Source organism: Chiloscyllium plagiosum, chromosome 23 (genome assembly GCF_004010195.1).
Source record: "Chiloscyllium plagiosum isolate BGI_BamShark_2017 chromosome 23, ASM401019v2, whole genome shotgun sequence".
Taxonomy (NCBI): Eukaryota; Metazoa; Chordata; class Chondrichthyes; order Orectolobiformes; family Hemiscylliidae; genus Chiloscyllium; species Chiloscyllium plagiosum.
The window spans coordinates 55,818,784-55,839,226 of NC_057732.1; the positions used below are offsets into that span (position 1 = coordinate 55,818,784).

Consider the following 20,443-nt stretch of genomic DNA (forward strand, 5'->3'; position numbering starts at 1 on the left):
TTAGAGAGAAGAAGGTTGAGAGGTGACTTAATAGATACATACAAGATAATCAGAGGGTTAGATAGGGTGGACAGGGAGAGCATTTTTCCAAGTATGGTGATGGCGAGCACGAGGGGGCATAGCTTTAAATTAAGGGGTGATAGATATAGGAGAGATGCCAGAGATAGTTTCTTTACTCAGAGAGTAGTAAGGGTATGAGTTGAAACTTTATTGCTGGAACAGCACAGCAGGTCAGGCAGCATCCAGAGAACAGGAGATTGGCAGCATCCAGGGAACAGGAGAAGGGCCTGTGCCCGAAACGTCGAATCTCCTGTTCCCTGGGTGCTGCCTGGCCTGCTGTGCTGTTCCAGCAATAAAGTTTCAACTTTGATCTCCAGCATCTGCAGACCTCACTTTCTCCCAGTAGTAAGGGTATGGAATGCTTTGTCTGCAACGGTAGTAGATTCGCCAACTTTAAGTACATTTAAGTTGTCATTGGACAGACATATGGATGTACAGATTGGTATGACAGATTGGGGCAACATCGAGGGTCGAAGGGCCTGTACTGCGCTGTAAGGTTCTATGTTCTTAAGGGGTTTGACAGGATCAATGCTGGAAGAATGTTTCCCCTCATAGGAGAGTCCAGGTCCATGGGGTCAGTCTCAGAATAAAGAGGCATCAAGTTAAGACTGAAATGAGGAAGAATTTGTTCTAGCAGAGGGTTGTGAGTCTTTGGAACACCTTGCCATAGAGAGCTGTGGGGGCAGAGTCCTGGTGTATATTTAAGGCTGAGATGGATAGATTCTTGATCAATCAGGGAATCAAAGGTTCCAGGAAAAGGGGAGGAAAGTGGATGTGAGGAAGGTCAGAACAACTCTGATCCAGTTGAATGCCAGAGCAGGCTCAAGGGGTTGAACCGTCTGTTCCTATTCCTGTTTGAGGGTCTTATGGTATAATATTCACAGAGGAGAGCTCAGATTGCAAGGAGAAGGATTATAGGACAAAGGCTTGATTGAAGGGTTTGCTTTCAGCAAGTATTGCAGATTAGTGAAATGTAATTCAGTGGAAGGGAAGAGAGAGTCCCAGAATGTTGGATCAAGGTGGCTGAGAGCTGGGCTAGTGACGGTACCACAGAGAAGGGTGTTTGGGAAGGTGACTAGAATGAGAAGAGTTTGGAGAATGCATCAACATGTATCCCTGAGTGAGAATAAAGGGAGGGGTCATGATAGCATTTGTAAATGAGACCAATGAAATTTGAACATAGACGTTGATAAAACAAAGATAGCAATGAGAGTTAAATTGCTCAGAAGTTGGGCTTTAATCCTTTGGATGGATTGGATGCAATGTTTGTTAAATTAGAATTCATGATGGAAATAACACTTGGTGAGGTGATGCATATCCTCAGTGCTCCCGCTAACACATTTATAAAAAATGTGAATCTTGCTCAGATGTTAGAGCAAAGTAAGCAATACAGAATAAAATCTGAAATTGCTGGGAAAGCTCAGCCCGTCTGATCACCTTTGGAACGGTCACTGGACCTGAAATGTTAACTTTGATTTCTCTCCACAGATGCTGCCAGACCTGCTACATTTCTGCAGCAATTTCTGATTTTGTTTCTGATTTCCAACATCCACAGCTCTTTGTTTTATCATTGAAGTGTTTAACCTTACTCTTTCATTCTTTAGAAGCTGAAGCCTCAAAGAGTTTAATTGCTTTCACAGGATAAGATCAAGGCCTCTTTTTTTCCATTACTGACTGCTGCTCTTCATATAAATCATGGCAGAATTGAGCAGAAGCAGATGCTGACTGAGGGCTGCTTTGTATAGTATCAAGGGCAATTGCTCTGTCAAATAATGAAAACCCATTTGTCTGGTAAACAGGTGCATGAGAATTGAAAAGAAATGCACTCAATCTGCTCAAATTAAAACGTTCTTTCCACTCCTCACTGGTGTGAAAGCAGAAAATGTCCTGGCAGAGGTGGAGAGCGGTTTGAGGCTCAAAGTATTAATGTGTTTAGGGAACGTTTCTTGTGAGCATTACATTGAATGGTAACTTGTTGGTGGAATTTTTAAAACATTGTAGTAATCAGAGTTTTCATCAATTTGTGCCACTTAATTTCAACGTTGAATAATAAATTGTAGTGGAGCTTTAGTTTCCATCTTCCCAGTCAGGAAATACTGCAAGAAAACTACAAGAACTTCTATTTCCATTTGACACCAATACTCACGAAGAGACATTGGGGCAGGTGACCACAAGGATGGTCAGGGGTAGGTCTCAAGGAGGATTTTAAAGAAGGAGAGGGAGAACTTATCCAATAATTGCCATTTCATTCTTCTTGACATTTAATCCTCTCTCTATCCAATGGGAACAGAAATCCAGTTGGTTATGGTTTCCCTCATATCAAGCATGGGAAGTTTGGAGATTTGTTCCAGAGTAGCCTTTGACAGAACATGCAAAATAATATCTGAAAGCAATGATGCAAATGTGCATTAAAAGATGCAGATGTGTCACAAATTATAAAGCAAGCAGGAAATATTACTTTCATGAAACACTTTCTCTGAAACATAAAAAGCAGCACTTCCCAAATTCTGTCATATCATTTTGAACCTTGACCTCTTACTTCAAACTGAGAGTGGGAGAAGAGCTGTTCAGCTGTTATATTTTGCATAAATGTCATGACATTATAAACTTCAGAGTTTATAATCCCCTGCTTTTAACTGACCTGAGACCTGAGGCCCACTTGAGGAAACTCTGGTCTAAAGCATTTCACATTTAATGATCCTCTTTGGAAATGCACTCACTGTTATTCTGTGGAATAAAAAGGCACTGCCAAGTCCCAAACAAACAGATCTCACAAATAGCATTGAAATAAATAGACAGTTATTAAACTGGGGTCTTGTTACTTTTAATAGGATTACCCCCTGACAAGAACACTTCCTGTGTTGCAAAGTCAGGGGGAGGGAAATTGATCACCTAATTTTCATTCCTTTTAAAAATGCCACTTGGCGCCCTTTCAGAGTGGGCAGCATTTAAAACAAAAATTCAATCCTCCTCTGAAACGATCAAAACCCTTGGCCTTCTGGTGTCTCTATCATGGCCGAGCAGTCTAAGGTGCTGGATTAAGGCTCGAGTCTCTAAGGAGGCGTGGGTTTGAATCCCACTGCTGCCACTTGTGCGGGTTATACAGCAATGTGTTGAAGCTGCTGTTTAAATTCCAACACACAAAGTTGTTTTTTTGGGGTCGGTAAGTTGGCTCAGTGGTTAGCACTGCTGCCTCACAGCACCAAGGTCCCAGCTTCAATTCCAGCTTTGGGTGACTGTCTGTATAGAGTTTGCACATTCTCCCCGTGTCTGCATGGGTTTCCTCCGGATCTCCGGTTTCCTCCCACAACCCAAAGATGTGCAGGTTAGGTGAATTGGCCATGCTAAATTGCCCATAGTGTTAGGTGCATTACTCAGATGGAAATGGGTCTGGGTGGGTTATTCTTTGGAGGGTCGGTGTGGACTGGTTGGGCCGAAGGGCCTGTTTCCACACTGTAGGGAACTATTTTCTTCAAGAGCTGATCTGGCAGGAGTTCTCCAGTCCTGGTTCCTACTATGTCTAAATCCTACTCAACACCAAATCCATTGGACTAGCCATAGATTGGATTAAAACATCATTTTTCTTATGAATAATCTTTTCCAATCAACCTTTTAGAGATGTAATGATAGGCCTGGGAGCAGTGGGACTTGAGTGCAGGCCTCTCGGTTCAGAGGTTGGGTACCACATTTCTCTCATTTAATACAAATAACATAACTTGAAATGTAAGGGAATGATATTGGGTTAGCAATGAAATCGCAAAAAAAAATGTTTGTTAAAATTTAACAATGTTTAACAATGTTTAAATAGTATTTATTTTGAATTTTGCTCTCCAGAACCAAAATTCATTGGTGCCCACTTGATACCAGAGAGTGACAATCCAGAAGATGATAAGATATATTTCTTTTTTCGAGAAAATGCTTTGGATGGAGAGTATTCAGGGAAAGCGACTCATGCCCGGATAGGACAAGTGTGCAAGGTCAGTTGGATATGTAAGGAATTTTCCAATGATTAAAGTATCTTTCTGGTTTTAATAATTTCATCAGTGGACTGAAGACACTGAGGATGAAGTTGGGGTCAAAGTTAACCATGTAAAACCAAATGGGAGTGAAATGGCAGTTGACTTACTCTGAATCTTCTCTTCACTGAACTTCACAAAAAGATAGTTCTCGCTGTTTTTGAAAACTTTTTTCATATTCTTGTTGTCACTTTAGTTTGATTAAAAACCTTGCCAATATTTTCCAAGTCAACAGAAAATGAAATCTGCGTATGTGAAAAGTTAGCTGTTAATTCACTGTGAATCTGCTTAGTGTTGTTGCAGATTAACCAATCCAACCTTGTTGTTGTGAAATTCTAAAGAGAAGGGTGATTTCAGATGGAGTCAAATCAGAAATAAAGGCTATAACTGCAGCTACCAATATTTTTAAAACATCTGTAATGGAGATGTATAATTCAACTTGAACAATAACAGTGAACAAGTTTTTTATCCTTTAATTCATTTAATGGGATGTGGATGTCGCTGGCTGGGCTCAGCATTTATTGCAGGCCCCTGGTTGCCCCTTGAGAAGGTGGTAGTGAGCTGCCTTCTTGAACCGCTGCAGTCCACATGTGCAAGACAGACCCATATCGTCATGATGGAGGGAATTCTAGGATTTTCATCCAGCAATACTGAAGCAACAGCGATATATTTTCAAGTCAGGATGATGAGTGGGAAATATACTGCCCATTCATGTGATATACACTTTACTTGATGGATTGGATTAAAACATCAGTTTAATTGAAGTCAGTGGAATTCAATATAGAGGTGTGGAGTTTAAACACTTATTTTATGGAGCAACCAGCGCAATGTTCTATCTCAAAAAGTCCAAGGAGTTTCCAAGTTTAGAAATCTAACCAAGCAAGAATAGGAGAGATGGCCAAATAAGGTATGTCGGCAGAGCCTACTGACTGTTGAATTGAAGTGTGTGAAGAAAGGTTGTTAAAGGTTCCGTCATCAATACAGAGAACAAGAATGGTAAGCACACAGTAGACTAGAGGCAGGCAGATTTGCTGGTGTGCACAGTAAGCAAAGCTGCTTCTGATTGCTGTGGGGGATGGGATATGGCAGAGAATTCATTGAGAGAGATGACCTCATGGAGAGTTGGCTCCATTATAATACCATTTGCCAACTGTTATTTGTTTTGAGATTAACTGGTTTAAAAGGAAGGGTGCAAACCACTCTATGATGCACCAGTTAACAACTGCCAGCATTTACAAAACTTAATGTAATCAATATCCAAACCTGAAGAATGTGAAAGCATCCATTTTCTGCAGCAGTGAAGTTATCAATCTACATTTCCCGTAGAAGAATTTAATCTGCTTCAATGCTCATAGAAAATCAGCCTATGTTTATTAAGGATCTCAAGGGCAGAATCAATTCTGTCATTTATGTTTACATCCACTGCACAAAACAGGTTGAGTTCTGGCTGTGATTAGTGAAGTTTTCAAGTTCAGTGCAATTATTTTATGGGAAGGGTGTAGTGGAAAACGCTGAGCCAGATCATGACATTTATCAAAGCAAATCGGGTAAACAAGAATTCCCGAGAAGTCTGGAAATTTGTATTAACTGTGGTTGGTTCAAGGGCAATGTTTCTTCAGCTGCTGGATGAATGAAGAACTTAAAACATATAAATTAAATGTACCTGAAGTGGACCAGATGACATGATAGTGTGCCAGTCCACACTTCTGTTAATTGAAACCATCCCAATGGAGTTTATCTATAAAATCACCACATTGACATTCAATATTCGTAATGCCATGTGGACCTCATCAAAAGTCTACACTCGGACCATATTTTCCTCCTAAGAAATGCCAGGAAAGTTTGTGATTCACAGATTTTCCTTGTAACGAGAGCAGCAAACTACACCTAATTATCACAAGCTGTTTTGGGGTTTGTTTCCCAAATACCCATCAAATAAAAAGCTGAGACGAGTATAGACATGAGGAGTGTGGTTATTGTGAAATGAAAAAAAACTACTCCAACATTATTTATTGATGATTATAGATGTCTATTGTCAGAGCCTTGTGTTCTGAACCAGCACTGACCTGGAAATCTGCTTCAGATTCATATCCATCTGTTTCACCTTTGCATGGGATTCCTTTCAAAGCCATTGAGTTATTTATATCTAACACTCCGACAGAACATGACTGCTTATGATACACGGGCCCCATCTTATAACTTGTGTTTAAAATAGATAGAAAAGGAAATAAGCAGCAAAATTCATGAAGGCTGTGAGGGATTTTGACTAATGCTGATTGTTTGGGTGGCTCAGTGATTAATACTGCTGCCTCACAATGCCATGGACACATGTTTGATTCCAGCCTTGGGCAACTGTCTGTGTGGAGTTTGTATATTCTTCCCATGTCAGTGTGGGTTTCCTCCCACAGTCCAAAGGTGTGTAGGGTTAGGTAGATTGGCCATGCTAAACGTAGAGTTATGGGTCTGGGTGGGATGTTCTTTGGTGAATTGGTGCTAACTCAATGGTCTGAATGACCTCTATCAGCACCTCAGTGATTGTACTGCAAACTGAAACTACCTTCGAAACGTATAAGATTATGAAAGGATTGGACACTCTGTCACCCAGAGAGTGGTTGCTGTGTGGAATGCTCTGCCCCAGAGGGCAGTGGAGGCCCACTCTCTGGATTCGTTTAAGAAAGAGTTGGATAGAGCTCTCAAGGATAGTGGAATCAAGGGTTATGGAGATAAGGCAGGAATAGGATACTGATTAGGAGTGATCAGCCATGATCATGTTGAATGGCGGTGCAGGCTCGAAGGGCTGAATGGCCTACTCCTGTACCTATTGTCTATTGTCTATTGTCTATTGAAACACTTCTTTACTGCAGTGAACACTAATTAAGAATGCTGGAAAGTAAAAGTTACAGACAAAATAAAATTTAAAATTCATCCTAATCCAGAGTCAGTGCTTTGCAAACAAAATGTGCAATAATGGGGAGCCCAAGTATTGGTCAAGAATGACCTTCCAGGAGTTAAAATCAAGGTAAGGATGCTTAGTTTGCAGAATTATTAGAAGGACTGACTAAAACATTTAAATCCCGGAACCTGCAACAGCCAATCCTGTCCCTGTTCTAGCCATGTCTCCGTAATAGCCACAACAGTTAAAATCAAGGTAAGGATGCTTAGTTTGCAGAATTATTAGAAGGACTGATAGTCATAGCAGGCACACTCAGTGTTGATGCACAGATGTTGCAGGTGCTGAGATTAGACACAGAGTGATTATGCTGTGAGGATTTCCATTATCATAATACTCTGCATCAATTAAAAGACCATGACATCATACCTGCACTGTAATCTTCACTCTTCATTTTATCACAATTCACATCAACTCAGCATTCCGGAGAGAACTCCTAACAGTAAATTTCCTTCATGTTCAGAGAAGTTAAACAGGTCTATCAGAAGATTGGAGCTTCCTGAGGTTATTTTATTTGATAGCTATCAATCAACTCTGCTTTCATGAATTGTGATGACATATTAGCACCTGTTGCAAAGGATTCTGCAAAATCAATCCTTTGGTCATAAAAACAGACATCTGACCAGATTATTATAGATGATTTAATGAAAAGTAATTGCTTATACCATTCATAATAAGGCCCCAGGCCTCTCTGAGATTTTCCATGTGAACTGCTGGTACATGTGATGCCTGCACAAACCACTCACATGTTGAAGGGGATGGATGTTTCCTTCCTAGATTCGTCAATGGAACTTTACACTCAATGTCAATTGTTGTGTCCTACCTGATGGATCAAAATAGAAACAGGAAAATGTTGTCCTTGTTTTTGAGTGTATCTTTACAGATACATGAATGGGCAGGGAATAGAAAGATACAGACTGCGTAATGGCAAGAGGTTTTTAGTTTAACAAGGCATCATGTGCAGACACAGTGTTGATGGGCCAAAGGGCCTGTTCCTGTACTGTACTGTTCTTTGCTCTTTATTTATCGAGTCAAAAAGACTTCTTGCTAACTGGGAGCAACCCTCTGAAAGACATCGGTGACATCAGAATGACAGAAAATTATAAATTTAAACTGTTTAGGGAGCAATGGCATTGAGAGTGATCAAGTGATCATATTCTAAGTGAGGGCCTCAAGTGATTGTAAGCCACAGAAACAAAACTTGTTTACATCAATCATCAACATATGATGATCCTGTGAAATATCATACAACCACAGAATTCCAACTGTGCTGCAGGTGGCCATTCCCTCCATTGTGTCTGTGCTGGCTTTTCTAATGAATATCATCTCCTAGTGCCAACCTCCTGCTTTTCCCATATCCCTGAGGACCATTTCTATCCAGATATCCACCTAATCCCTTTCTGAATGTCTTGGTTGAATTTACCTCCATCACCTTTCCAGCCAGTGCATCCATGCCCTGACTATTCATGGGCTTTTCCTCACATCACAACTGCCAATCATTTTAAATCTATCTCCTCTCATTCTTGTTCATTTTACAAGCAGCTACAGTTTCTCCTGATCTGCCCTATTCAGCCTGCTCATGATTTTGAAAATCTCCATCAGATTTCCTCTTGGCCTTCTTCAATCTATCCTTATAACTGATGTTTCTCATCAGTCAAACCATTATTGAGTCATTTCTGCACTCTCTACAATGCATTCACATCTTTCCTATAATGCAGCATCCACAATTGGACACAATACTCCAAATAAGGTCTAACAAGTGTCTTGTACAAGAACACTGTCTGCTTCTTTAACTGCTCTCACCATCTGTTCTGCCACCTTTAATAATCCTGCACCCTTTTCGAAGTGTACAATCCATTTTATGTTGTTCGTCCTTGTGACATATAACAGCTCTTACTAAATGTTGGGAATGACTGTTTTCAGTTTATGTAGGGGGTACTCCATTTGCATTTGCAGCTTTTGTGGTTGCTATCAATATAGACTGTTCAAGTGGTCTTAAAACAGATCACTGCTCATTATTATAATATTAACCACACCTATGGGAGATCGCCTAACACAGTATCCCACACTTGTCTGGAACATAGAACACTACAGCGCAATACAGGCCTTTCTGCACTCGATGTTGCGCTGACCTGTGAAACCAATCTGAAATCTACCTATCCTACACTATTCCATTTTTATCCATATGTCTATCCAATGACCATTTAAATGCCCTTAAAGTTGGTGAGTCTACTACTGTTGCAGGCAAGGCAAGGCAAGGCGTTCCATCCCCTTACTACTCTCTGAGTAAAGAACCTACCTCTGATATCTGTCCTATATCAATCATCCCTCAATTTAAAGCTATGTCCTGTTGTGCTATGGTGCTGGGGTAATGTCCCTACCTCATGGTCAGTAGGCCTGGGTTCAAGTGCCACCTACTCCAGAGAAGTATCCCAGCTCTCTAAACAAGTTGATGAAAAATATCTCTGCGTTCACTCATTTGTCTTAGGCCATCCTTGCACATCCACTGTAAATGGTCTGCAACAATGCCATGGCGTTTGTTATTAACTACACCCAGACCAACCCTCCACTTCCTGGTGTTCTCCACCTTGCTTCAAGAAGAGATCACTGCCATGTTTTAGCTCTGGTAAAGTGGCGGAAATGGTATTATCTCTTTTGCAAATTAATTTTAAGGGTTTAACTTCTTTCTTTTGCAATTTTGAGCATCTTTTCATTTGCATATGGTCCATTTTTGCAATAGTTAACTGACATTTGACATTCTCATTTCAATAATTTGTTTCCTTAACTAGATCATTGCTTATTGTTCCAATTTCTGAGGTAGACACCAAAGGGAAAAGAATGTAGCATCTTAGGAATTTTATTTCATGTTCCTTTTTTTGTCTTGTTAGTGCATCATACACCCTCACAAATTCAAATCTGCAATCTCTATCTATCTTGTAACTTTTGCATCTCATCTGCGATCAGTTGTTATCATTTGATCCTAAATAGTCAAATTTACCACTTGTTCCAGTGTGACACTGTCTACTCCAACTTTCACTCTCATATTTTCCAATATATTCCTTCCAACTGCCATTGATTTGTCTTGTTTTGGTGTTCATACTGAATCCACATTCTAAATGTAGAGATTTTATACAATCTACAATATTCTACTAGACATTTGCTGATTTTGCCGGTTGCGATGTGGTGTCAGTGTACTACAGGTTTGCAACGTTCCTGCCTCCAGCTGTATCCCTGGAAGTGGAGTAATTCCCTGAATATTTGTGCTGTGTATGGATTGAATTTAAGCGACCAGATAACACTATGTTGAATTTCTCTCTTCACTTGAATCTGATTGTCTCTCTTCTAGCCTGACACTTGTTGTGTATTCCCAATATAGACTTTGGATAGATCTCACATCTTTACTCTCAGTGTCACATTTCAACAACACCTCTCTTAACTTTATGATAAACACCATCAACTTAATTTTTCATATTCTACAAAACACATAAAAATTCTTATTGACTTCTAGGTATTTATTATTGAAGATTTTATTTTGAATTAAATATTCCCTCTCTTGCTTCTGCTTCATTCTAAATGCAGACTGTTTCACCAATCTCAAACATGTTGTTATTTCTGTCGATTTTGCTTCTCAACATAATTTTAATGAAATGATTAATTCAGCTCATGGCTGTGAGATGATATCAGTTTACCTAAAAATAATCTGCTGTTGATTAGCAGGAAATCTGACATCAAGAATATATTAAGATCCTTTTAAATCAGATCTTGTAACTATTTCATTTGAAATTGCCCTTAGCTTCAGTTTGTTTAGTTTCAACTCAGCCTCTTTGCATTACATTGTGGGTTGGTGCATTAAACAAAGCAAGATTCTACTGAACATTTTCTGTAGTCCATTGTAAACAGCTTAGTCAAATTATGGGAGGAAAATACAATGATTCGGTGCAGCACCCCATCTGCATTGCAGTGTCAGCCTTCATTGTTATGCTCAAGCCCTGGAGTGCAACTTAAACCCAGAACTTTGTTAATCAAGGGAGACCAAGCTGCCGACTGAGCTACAGCAGGTCGTTTAATATTAAACAGCTCTCTCCTCCAAAACTCATTGTTGTAGTTGTAATGTCTGCAGCAAGACTTTCAATCCATGATCTATGTAGGGAACCTGCCTATTACAGCCTTCTCTCTAACAAATTTACAAGCTCTTTTAAGGGAAAGCAGCTACCTTCCATGAGATATAGATCCCAGGTACCTTGCTTCCTGAGTTGGGATGACCATCCAAACATTTGATTTCACAAACCCTGCCAATGCTGTGCCCATTCTGTGATCTGGGCACCTAACCCAATGCACAGCAACACTGCACCACTGCATCAGAGCTTTATAATTCAGAGTTTTATATATCCCTTTTATCCAACATGTCTCGCCATGACAAGATTCAGAACTGAATTTTCCAAGGCCCTGAACAACATGAGCAACAGTGAATGAGTTGGCAAAATCAGAGAATATTAGGTTCTGAACTTGAGGGAATAAATGTCCAATTTTCCACCCAAGCATTGAATAACAAGAGAACAATCTCACTAGTGAATGGTGAGGGGCCTATTTGCACATATGGACATCTCATGATTGTCTAATTCCATGCAGGGCGTTGCTGTCCAGGCAATGGAGAAAAACGGAATTGTAAAAATTCCAGACTTGAGCTCCTGAGCAGGTACATGGCGGCTGGACCTGACCTGCTCCTTCCCTGGATCTCCAACTTGGCTGGTATTCCTCAACATCTCATTCCATATTCCACCCTCTGTCCATGGACAGTGGTACCAGAAAAGCATCAGCCTCACCAAATCACATCATATATCTGGGTCTGATTTATAATGCTATTTAACATTTCTATATCACACTGACATGCTTTTTGGTGAGGTCACACCTGGAACAGTGTCCACAGCTTTGGTCCCAGAGCATGTACTGGCATTGGACGCTGTTCAAAAGAGATTAACTTGGCTGAATTTGTTGACTAATCAAGAACTGTAAGCAGGGTTAGGCCTTGATTGATTCAAATTTAGAACAATGAGAAATGGTCTTCCTGAAGCAGACAAGATTCTGATAGGGATCCACAGGGTTGAGTGGGAGACTCTCAAACTAGGGGTGTTCATTTCTTCTCTCAGAGGGTAATGGATGTCTGAATTCTCCAGCCGAGAGAGTTGTAGAGGCTACATCACCACAAGTATCTGAAGAGGAGGTAGATAAATTATTGAAATATCGAAAAGTTGAGGACTATGAGAAGCTGAAGAATTGAGGGCTGGGGCAGGTCAGCTATGATCTTGTTGAATAGCAAGGTAGGTTTGATGGACTGAATCCTATTCGTTGTGTTATGGTATTGTAGTACAGTGTGCTTTGTGCGCAGTGACTGGCTGTTATCTCATGCATCAGAACAGAGTACATCCCAGGGCTCTTAGCTAGTTTTCTCATCACTCAAACACTTTGACTTCACATCAATGCTCACAACATTCCTGCGCCCCCTATTAGTGCGGGTGGATAGTGGCCAAGCAGCTTGTCATGTTTCATGACAATGAACTGTCAAGGGGGGGGCTACTGGTCCTTTGTCATATTTTGAACAAGTAGTATTAGTTGTGTGAAGGAATGCTACTGGTATTTGGGGAGTTGTTAAATTGACTCAGATCTTGAAAAACAGTGATTGTTCTAGGCTGTGTACTGATTATGAAAGTTCAAAATGTACCAATAAACAATAATAAAACATTATTACTGACCTTATGGGAACACTAATCATGTCATAGTTTATTTATTTTGGGAGTATATGGTCAGTGATGTCACCAGCATTTAATATGAATGGTAATGTACTGGAATAGTATCAGGAATTAGGACTTCAGTTCAATGGAGAGACCGGAAACCTTGTTCTCCTTACATCAGGAAAGTTGCAGGGGGTATTTAACACCAACATTAAACATTAAGAGGTTTTGATAGCAGACCGGGAGAAACCCTTTACTTTGACAGTTGGGTTGCTACCCAGAGAACACCGACTTAAGAAAATTTACAAAAGAACTAGAGTGAAAAGTGAGATGAATTTTTAAAAAATAATAATTTTCAAAAGGAAATTAGAACCAACACTTATAAAAACAAACTCAACATGCTTTGGGAAAGGTGAAATAAATTGGACAGCTCCTTCAAGAAGTTGGAACAGTCTATAATGGACTGACGGGTATCTTTCCTCATTCTTGGACTTGTTGTTCCCACTGACAGATTGTGAAACTCTTATTCCATTAAAACCCAAGTGGAATCACCAGCTGTCCTGGCCTGTTGCACCCGTCAGTTTGCAATCTAGATTAGCAGTCCTACTGCAACCTGGGACTACTTGTACAGAGGGGAAAATATCCAAGATGTGAAAGAGTTATGTGTTTTGACTTTATTCTGCTTTAATTGTGAAATAAGCACAATATCAGACAACATGAGAGAAGTAATACTCTCGTTTGATTGTAGATTATCTCACTGTCCTGACTGAACACTTTGACTGATGTGCCGGATAAATTATATGATGTGTCTGGCATTGATGTTAGCTGCAGTATTCGTGTACATTAGTATTGATGAGGTTTTGTCCCTCAATGCTGCATGGTTCTGTCCACATAGGATCACATCATGTCTGCCACTGCTGCTTACTTAGCCACATTACAGCCACTTCACAATCTATATGACATTTTCCAAATTATAACTTACACTAAAATCATCTGTTAATGGCGAAGGAACAATACCCAAACTCTTTAATCTCCATCTGACCATGGAAGTAAGAAACATTGCTGTAGCTTGTAGAATGTAAATTCTGTTTAATGGATCAGATTTTCCCAATGTGGGCTGCTTCCCCAAAGTTACTGTCATGGTTTAAGGCTCATTCAGAAGGTCAGGAGGAATGGGATACAGGGGAACTTAGCTGTCTGGATACAGAATTGGCTGGCCAACAGAAGGCAGCGAGTGGTAGTAGAAGGAAAGTATTCTGCCTGGAAGTCTGTGGTGAGTGGTGTTCCACAGGGCTGTGTCCTTGGGCCTCTACTGTTTGTAATTTTTATTAATGACTTGGATGAGGGGATTGAAGGTTGGGTCAGCACGTTTGCAGATTACACAAAAATTGGAGGTGTCGTTGACAGTATAGAGTGCTGTTGTAGGCTGCAGCGGGACATTGACAGGATGCAGAGATGGGCTGAGAGGTGGCAGATGGAGTTCAACCTGGATAAATGCGAGGTGATGCATTTTGGAAGGTTGAATTTGAAAGCTGACTACAAGATTAAGGATAGGATTCTTGGCAGTGTGGAGGAACAGAGGGATCTTGGTGTGCAGGTACATAGATCCCTTAAAATGGCCACCCAAGTGGACAGGGTTGTTAAGAAAGCATATGGTGTTTTGGCTTTCAATAACAGGGGGATTGAGTTTAAGAGTCTTGAGATCTTGTTGCAGCTCTATAAAACTTTGGTTAGACCGCACTTGGAATACTGCGTCCAGTTCTGGTCGACCTATTATAGGAAAGATGTGGATGCTTTGGAGAGGGTTCAGAGGTGCTGGCTGGATTGGAGGGCTTATCTTATGAAGAGAGGTTGACTGAGCTCGGACGTTTTTCATTGGAGAAAAGGAGGATGAGAGGGGACCTAACTGAGGTATACAAGATAATGAGAGGCATAGATAGAGTCGATAGCCAGACACTATTTCCAAGGGCAGAAATGACTAACACAAGGGGTCATAATTTTAAGCTGGTTGGAGGAAAGTATAGAGGGGATGTCAGAGTTGGGTTCTTTACACAGAGAGTTGTGAGAGCATGGAATGCGTTGCCAGCAGCAGTTGTGGAAGCAAAGTCATTGGGGACATTAAGAGACTACTGGACATGCACATGGTCACAGAAATTTGAGGGTGTATACATGAGGATCAGTGGTCGGCACAACATTGTGGGCTGAAGGGCCTGTTCTGTGCTGTACTGTTCTATGTTCTATGAATGTGGCTCAATGCTCCTCAAAGTGACTGTGTTAATTTACCAAGACAACGAAACCTTCATCCACAACTTGAAAGGCATGTTAATTGCCCTGCCCACAAAGTGGGATCAATAGGCAGCATTTGTACTCGATAGTTATCGTGAATAAGTTCTTGCAAAGCTCTGCAACAGCCCCCTGCCAGTTGAACACTCATATCTGATTGGAACCTTGGATCTACATTGAGATAAACCTCACACACTGATCACTGAAATGCCTGTAGATAGAAGTGGAATTCCAAAATAGTCTAATGTGATTTCCTCTCATATCAGAGGATATGTCTGCAATCAAGTCTGTGGAACTCATTGCCATAGAGGACTGTCGAGACACGTCATTGAGTGTATTCGAGACAGAGATAAATAGAGTCTTGATTGGTAAGGGGTTCATGACTTACAGGGAGAAGGCAGGAGAATAGGGTTGAGAAAAATGATTGAATGGTGGAGCAGACTCAATGGGCCAAATAGCCTAACTCTGCTCCACACCTGATGATCTCATTGTATTATGAATTTAGTGGTCTGACAGAGCATAAACTCTATTCCTTCAGGTGGCAATGAAACTAGACATGATCTAAAATTATCACGGGGGACCAAAGGTTAGAAATGTCTGGACGTGCAATGGGCCAGGAATTTCTGTCAGAATTCATTAATGTCAGGGTTTTGGTGAAGAAGGACAGCAGCAGAAATTTCACTCCACTGTCAAGAGAACCACAGAGGTTTGCAGATCCCAGAGACAGCCGTGTGCAATGATGGAGTCAGCACAGTCTGAGATCACATTGGCAGACCCAGTTCAGGCTTGCGCACATCAGCAGAGCTGGGGCCCATGAATTTCCAGCTCTCATGATGAACAGACAGCACGGTTTATCAAAAACAGTTGCATTAAACTTTCTTCTTCTATTAACAAAACACAGTCACATTATTGTGCTTGATGCATCTAATTGTCTCGTCTTCTCTCTGCCATCAGAATGACTTTGGAGGCCACCGAAGCCTTGTCAATAAATGGGTGACATTTCTTAAAGCCCGTCTGATTTGTGCAGTACCAGGACCAAATGGCATCGACACACATTTTGATGAATTACGTATGTAGGAAAACAGATACCATGACAAATCATTGTTCACTTTCTTTCAACACATTCTCCATGTACCTAAATGGTGACCTATTCTTTTGCAGAGGATATTTACATCATGAAATCTAAAGATCCCAAGAATCCTTTCATCTATGGCGTCTTTACAACTTCCAGGTAAGAATGATAACATGAAAAATCTGAAGAGAAGAAAGACCTGTCTATTTATCTCAATTTGATGGTATCACTGTACTGCTGCAACTCAGTACAGTATCAACCTCATTGTCTTTGTAATCAAGGGTAATGTTGCACTTCTGAAGATGTTCTACAGCAGCAGAAACTCCAAAGAAATTTAAAATAGGAGCTAAAACTCATTCAAACCATGAAATTATTCTCCACATGTCTGCAACATAATCAGTCAAACCTTGTCATTTCTCGCCCTTGTGTGGGTTACAACATTCCCCTAAGTCTGTAGGTACCCATGGCCCATGTTTCCAGTATAATGAGGAAGCTCTCTGTGGCTGGGAGTGGGGTCTATTTGGGTTGTGTCTATGTGTTTTATTGAGGCTGCTGGCCATTTAAATCATCAGTCACCTCCACTGAAGTGGGACATTTGGCTCTTGTACTGTGGAACATAGAGTGCGCACATTAGAGGCGATAAGAACAGTTCTGACTTTATGGATACAATTAGATAGTCTGGATACCCCTTTGGAGAAGTAAAACTCTCCTATAGATTTGGGTTTAGGATGTCTTTGAAAGGATCATGTACCTTTGACAGGTGAGGGAGGCATTCTTTGGGATTGTTAACAGTGAAGATCATTGTGTTAAAGGTGCAGAAAACCCTTAGAATTGTAAAGCATTCAAAGAAACCTCAAACAAGTTAAGAACTGTAAGGAAGTGCCAAACTAGTGCAAATAGTCAATACAGTCAGAGATTTTTCCAAGTTGGGTTTGCAGACAGGAATTCTGCAGACAGCTCTGGGCACCTCACCCAGGAACAAATGAGTGGCCCCAATGAGTGTGTCACTGTTGGATGGTACCACCCATCTCATATTCATTTCTTCCAATGTGTCAGAACTGACAGCATCTAAAGGATGAAAACACATTGTGATGTTATCAGATAGGTGCCAATAGTCTTATTGCTGTTACTTCTTTTAGACACTGATGATGAACTCATCATTAATTTGGGAGATTTTCTCTTCATGAGATAATCGAAGGAAGAGTGTGTTCAGTTCAACCCTCAATTGTCTATTCCAGGCCAATCCTGTCAATGTCAAAGGCCCAAAAACTTTCATTTGCAGTTTCCTCAACGAATCAGCATTTTTACAATGGCTGGTTGACCTCATATTCAGAGCTGTGACCAAGGGGGTAAATATAAAATCCATAGTTGTCTTACATTCAGACAGACAACAGTTAATCTCAGTTTCAAGATGTTATTAATTCATGCAGTGTTAAAGTAAGCTTCTGGTCCTTTGGTCAAACTGACCTTTGGTACATGTGTCTTTTCCTCTTGATCATGGCTAAGGCATTCTGAAAGGAAATGAGCATTCTCTGAATGTCAGTATATTTTTAATGACATGAATCTTATTATATTTTCTCATAATTGGGTGATTTACTGATTACTTGTGTGTGTTTTTTTTCTCTATATAGCAACATCTTTAAAGGGTCAGCTGTGTGTATGTACAGTATGTCTGATGTAAGGAGGGTCTTCTTGGGTCCATATGCCCACAGAGAAGGCCCAAGTTATCAGTGGGTGCCTTTCCAAGGACGGGTTCCTTACCCACGCCCAGGAACAGTAAGTGTTTATCAAATTAGTGCAAAAATAAACCTGTGTCTGAATAGACCTTTAAACAAGGAGTAACATGAATTATTCTGCAGCAAAGCCATTGTGTAATATTCAATCTCATAAAGGTATGTGTAAATCTTAAACACCACGATTGAAGAAGATTTTAAAATGTTTATTTTTTTCAAACATGTATTAAGGCTCAACATTTATTTTACATTTTTAAAAATTCCCTACTCCTTCCACTTTTGTATTTTTATTTTATCCCTCTTCATTTCCTTTCCTTGCTTCCACTGTTTCTCCCCTTTTACTCCTCTATAGGCAGTACAGTGGCTCAGTGGTTAGCACTGCTGCCTCACACTGCCAGGGAACTGGATTTGGTCCTAGCCTAGCAACACTGCTGTTTATGCATTTTCCCTGTGTCTGCGTAGGTTTCCTCTGGGTGCTCTGATTTCTTCCTACAGTCCAAAGGTTAAGTGGATTGGCCATGGGGAATAGGAAATGGGAATGGTGGGGTCTGTGTGGGATGCTGTTCAGAGGATCAGTATGAACTCGATGGGCCAAATGGCCTGATTCCACACTGTAGGGATTCTACTTTTTTTTAATGTATTGCTTATAGTGTCTATAGAGTTTAGGGTTACTTTGCTTCTGTCTAGATCTGTTGGACTGTAAAATTCCCTCAGGCCTTTTTTATCCATGTGTACAGTTAACATGTCCTCTTTCTCTTATTTCTGTTGCGCTTGTCAATCCCAATCTCGTATCTTGTCTAACATCTTTGAGTGAAAAAATACTAGCCCTTTGGAGTGAGACAGTTTCTATTACATAGCAACTAAGAAAGTGACCACAGTGAGCAATATCTCACCATAAACAACTTCAAAGCAATTGTTTCAGTCTTTAAGAAGCTGGCTAGTTTACTGTAATCTGTCACACAAAGTTACACCTAATTGCTCTGATTGTTCTTTTCTGAGAATCGGAGGGTAATATCTGATGAAACAATGCAAAAAGCTATGTGAAAACTATCCTGCTCTGCTTTCACACCCTTGCTCTGCTGCTCCTTTTCCTTTCCTTCGGCATTGTTCCTCTGTGATCACTTTGGGAGGGAACATGGAACATTTAGGAACATTCAGCATCTGCTATCCCAACCTTCCAGTCATCAAAACCGATCACTGAGTTGTTGGGCCACTCAACTTTATCCATCACCTGACACTCCCTTTATGCAAGGCTGTGTTTAGATAAATAAAAATGGGAACTTTATCCTTACCTGTTTATTATCAGTATTAGAGGACAAACGTTTTTTAATTCCAGAAATAATACGGTGATGAGTCTAGATCTTACCATATAAAACTGGATAAATATTACACTTCAAAGAAACTTCAGTTAACAATTTTTACAACAGCCTGTGATTAGTTTTTATGTATAGACTCTGTTTCTGTTACCTTGACATTATAAAGTCACAAGCCCTTCTTCAGGAATGGCTTATGTCCGAAACGTCGATTCTCCTGTTCCTTGGATGCTGCCTGACCTGCTGCGCTTTTCCAGCATCACATTTTCAGCTCTGATCTCCAGCATCTGCAGCCCTCACTTTCTCTCATTATAAAGTCACAGACATATACAGCCTGGAAACAGACCCTTTGGTCCAACTTGTCCATACTGGCCAGATATCCTAAATTAATCTTGTCCCATTTGCCAACATTTGACACATATCCCTCTAAATTCTTCCTATTCATATACCCATCCAGATGCCTTTTAAATGTTGTAATTGAACCGGTCTCCACCACTTTCTCTGGTAACTCAGTCCACACACACACACACCACCCTCTGTGTGAAAACGTTGTCCCTTAGATCCCTCTTAAATTTTTCCCCTCTCACCCTAAACCTATGCCCTCTAGTTCTGGACACCCCCACCCCTGGGAAAAAGATCTTGTCTATTTACCCTATCCATAGCGAGTTTTGAGAAGATACCCTATTCATGCCCCTCATGATTTTATAAACCTCTATAAAGTCACCCCCCAGCCTCTGACGCTCCAGAGAAAACAGCCCCAGCCTATTCAACCTCTCCAACCCTGGTAACACCCTTGTAAATCTTTTCTGAATCCTTTCAAGTTTCACAACATCCTTCCTATAGCAGGGAGACCTGAATTGCACGCAATATTCCAATAGTGGCTTAACCTGTTGGAAATATTTAAGAATCCTTCTGATTTTTGCAATTAGTGAGGTAATTCAGTTTTAATATTCCTATGTGAAACAAGTATCTTCATATCTTCCGCAAAGACTGTTCCCTCTGTGATTACCTGATCAGCTCCACGCCCCCTAAAACCCACCCTCCCATCCTGGCACCTGCCCCTGCCACCGCAGGAACTGTAAAACCTGTGCCCATACCTCCTCCCTCACCTCTATCCAAGGCCATAAAGGAGCCTTCCACATCCATCAAAGTTTTACTTGCACATCCACTAATATCATTTATTGTATCCGTTGCTCCCGATGCAGTCTCCTCTACATTGGGGAGACTGGGCGCCTCCTAGCAGAGCGCTTGAGGGAACATCTCCGAGACACCCGCACCAATCAACCA

At 40.7% G+C, this 20,443-nt stretch overlaps 1 protein-coding gene across 4 annotated transcripts in view; it reads left to right on the forward strand.

The window, feature by feature from the left end:
* Positions 1 to 20,443, forward strand: part of sema3ab (sema domain, immunoglobulin domain (Ig), short basic domain, secreted, (semaphorin) 3Ab) — a 412,514-nt gene that overhangs the window by 342,725 nt on the left and 49,346 nt on the right. For all 4 annotated transcript variants that reach the window (XM_043714215.1, XM_043714218.1, XM_043714217.1 and 1 more), the window contains 4 exons: positions 3,895 to 4,037; positions 15,993 to 16,107; positions 16,200 to 16,269; positions 17,742 to 17,886. In XM_043714215.1, coding sequence (XP_043570150.1) covers positions 3,895 to 4,037; positions 15,993 to 16,107; positions 16,200 to 16,269; positions 17,742 to 17,886 — 473 coding nt within the window. The remainder of the gene's footprint in view (positions 1 to 3,894; positions 4,038 to 15,992; positions 16,108 to 16,199; positions 16,270 to 17,741; positions 17,887 to 20,443) is intronic.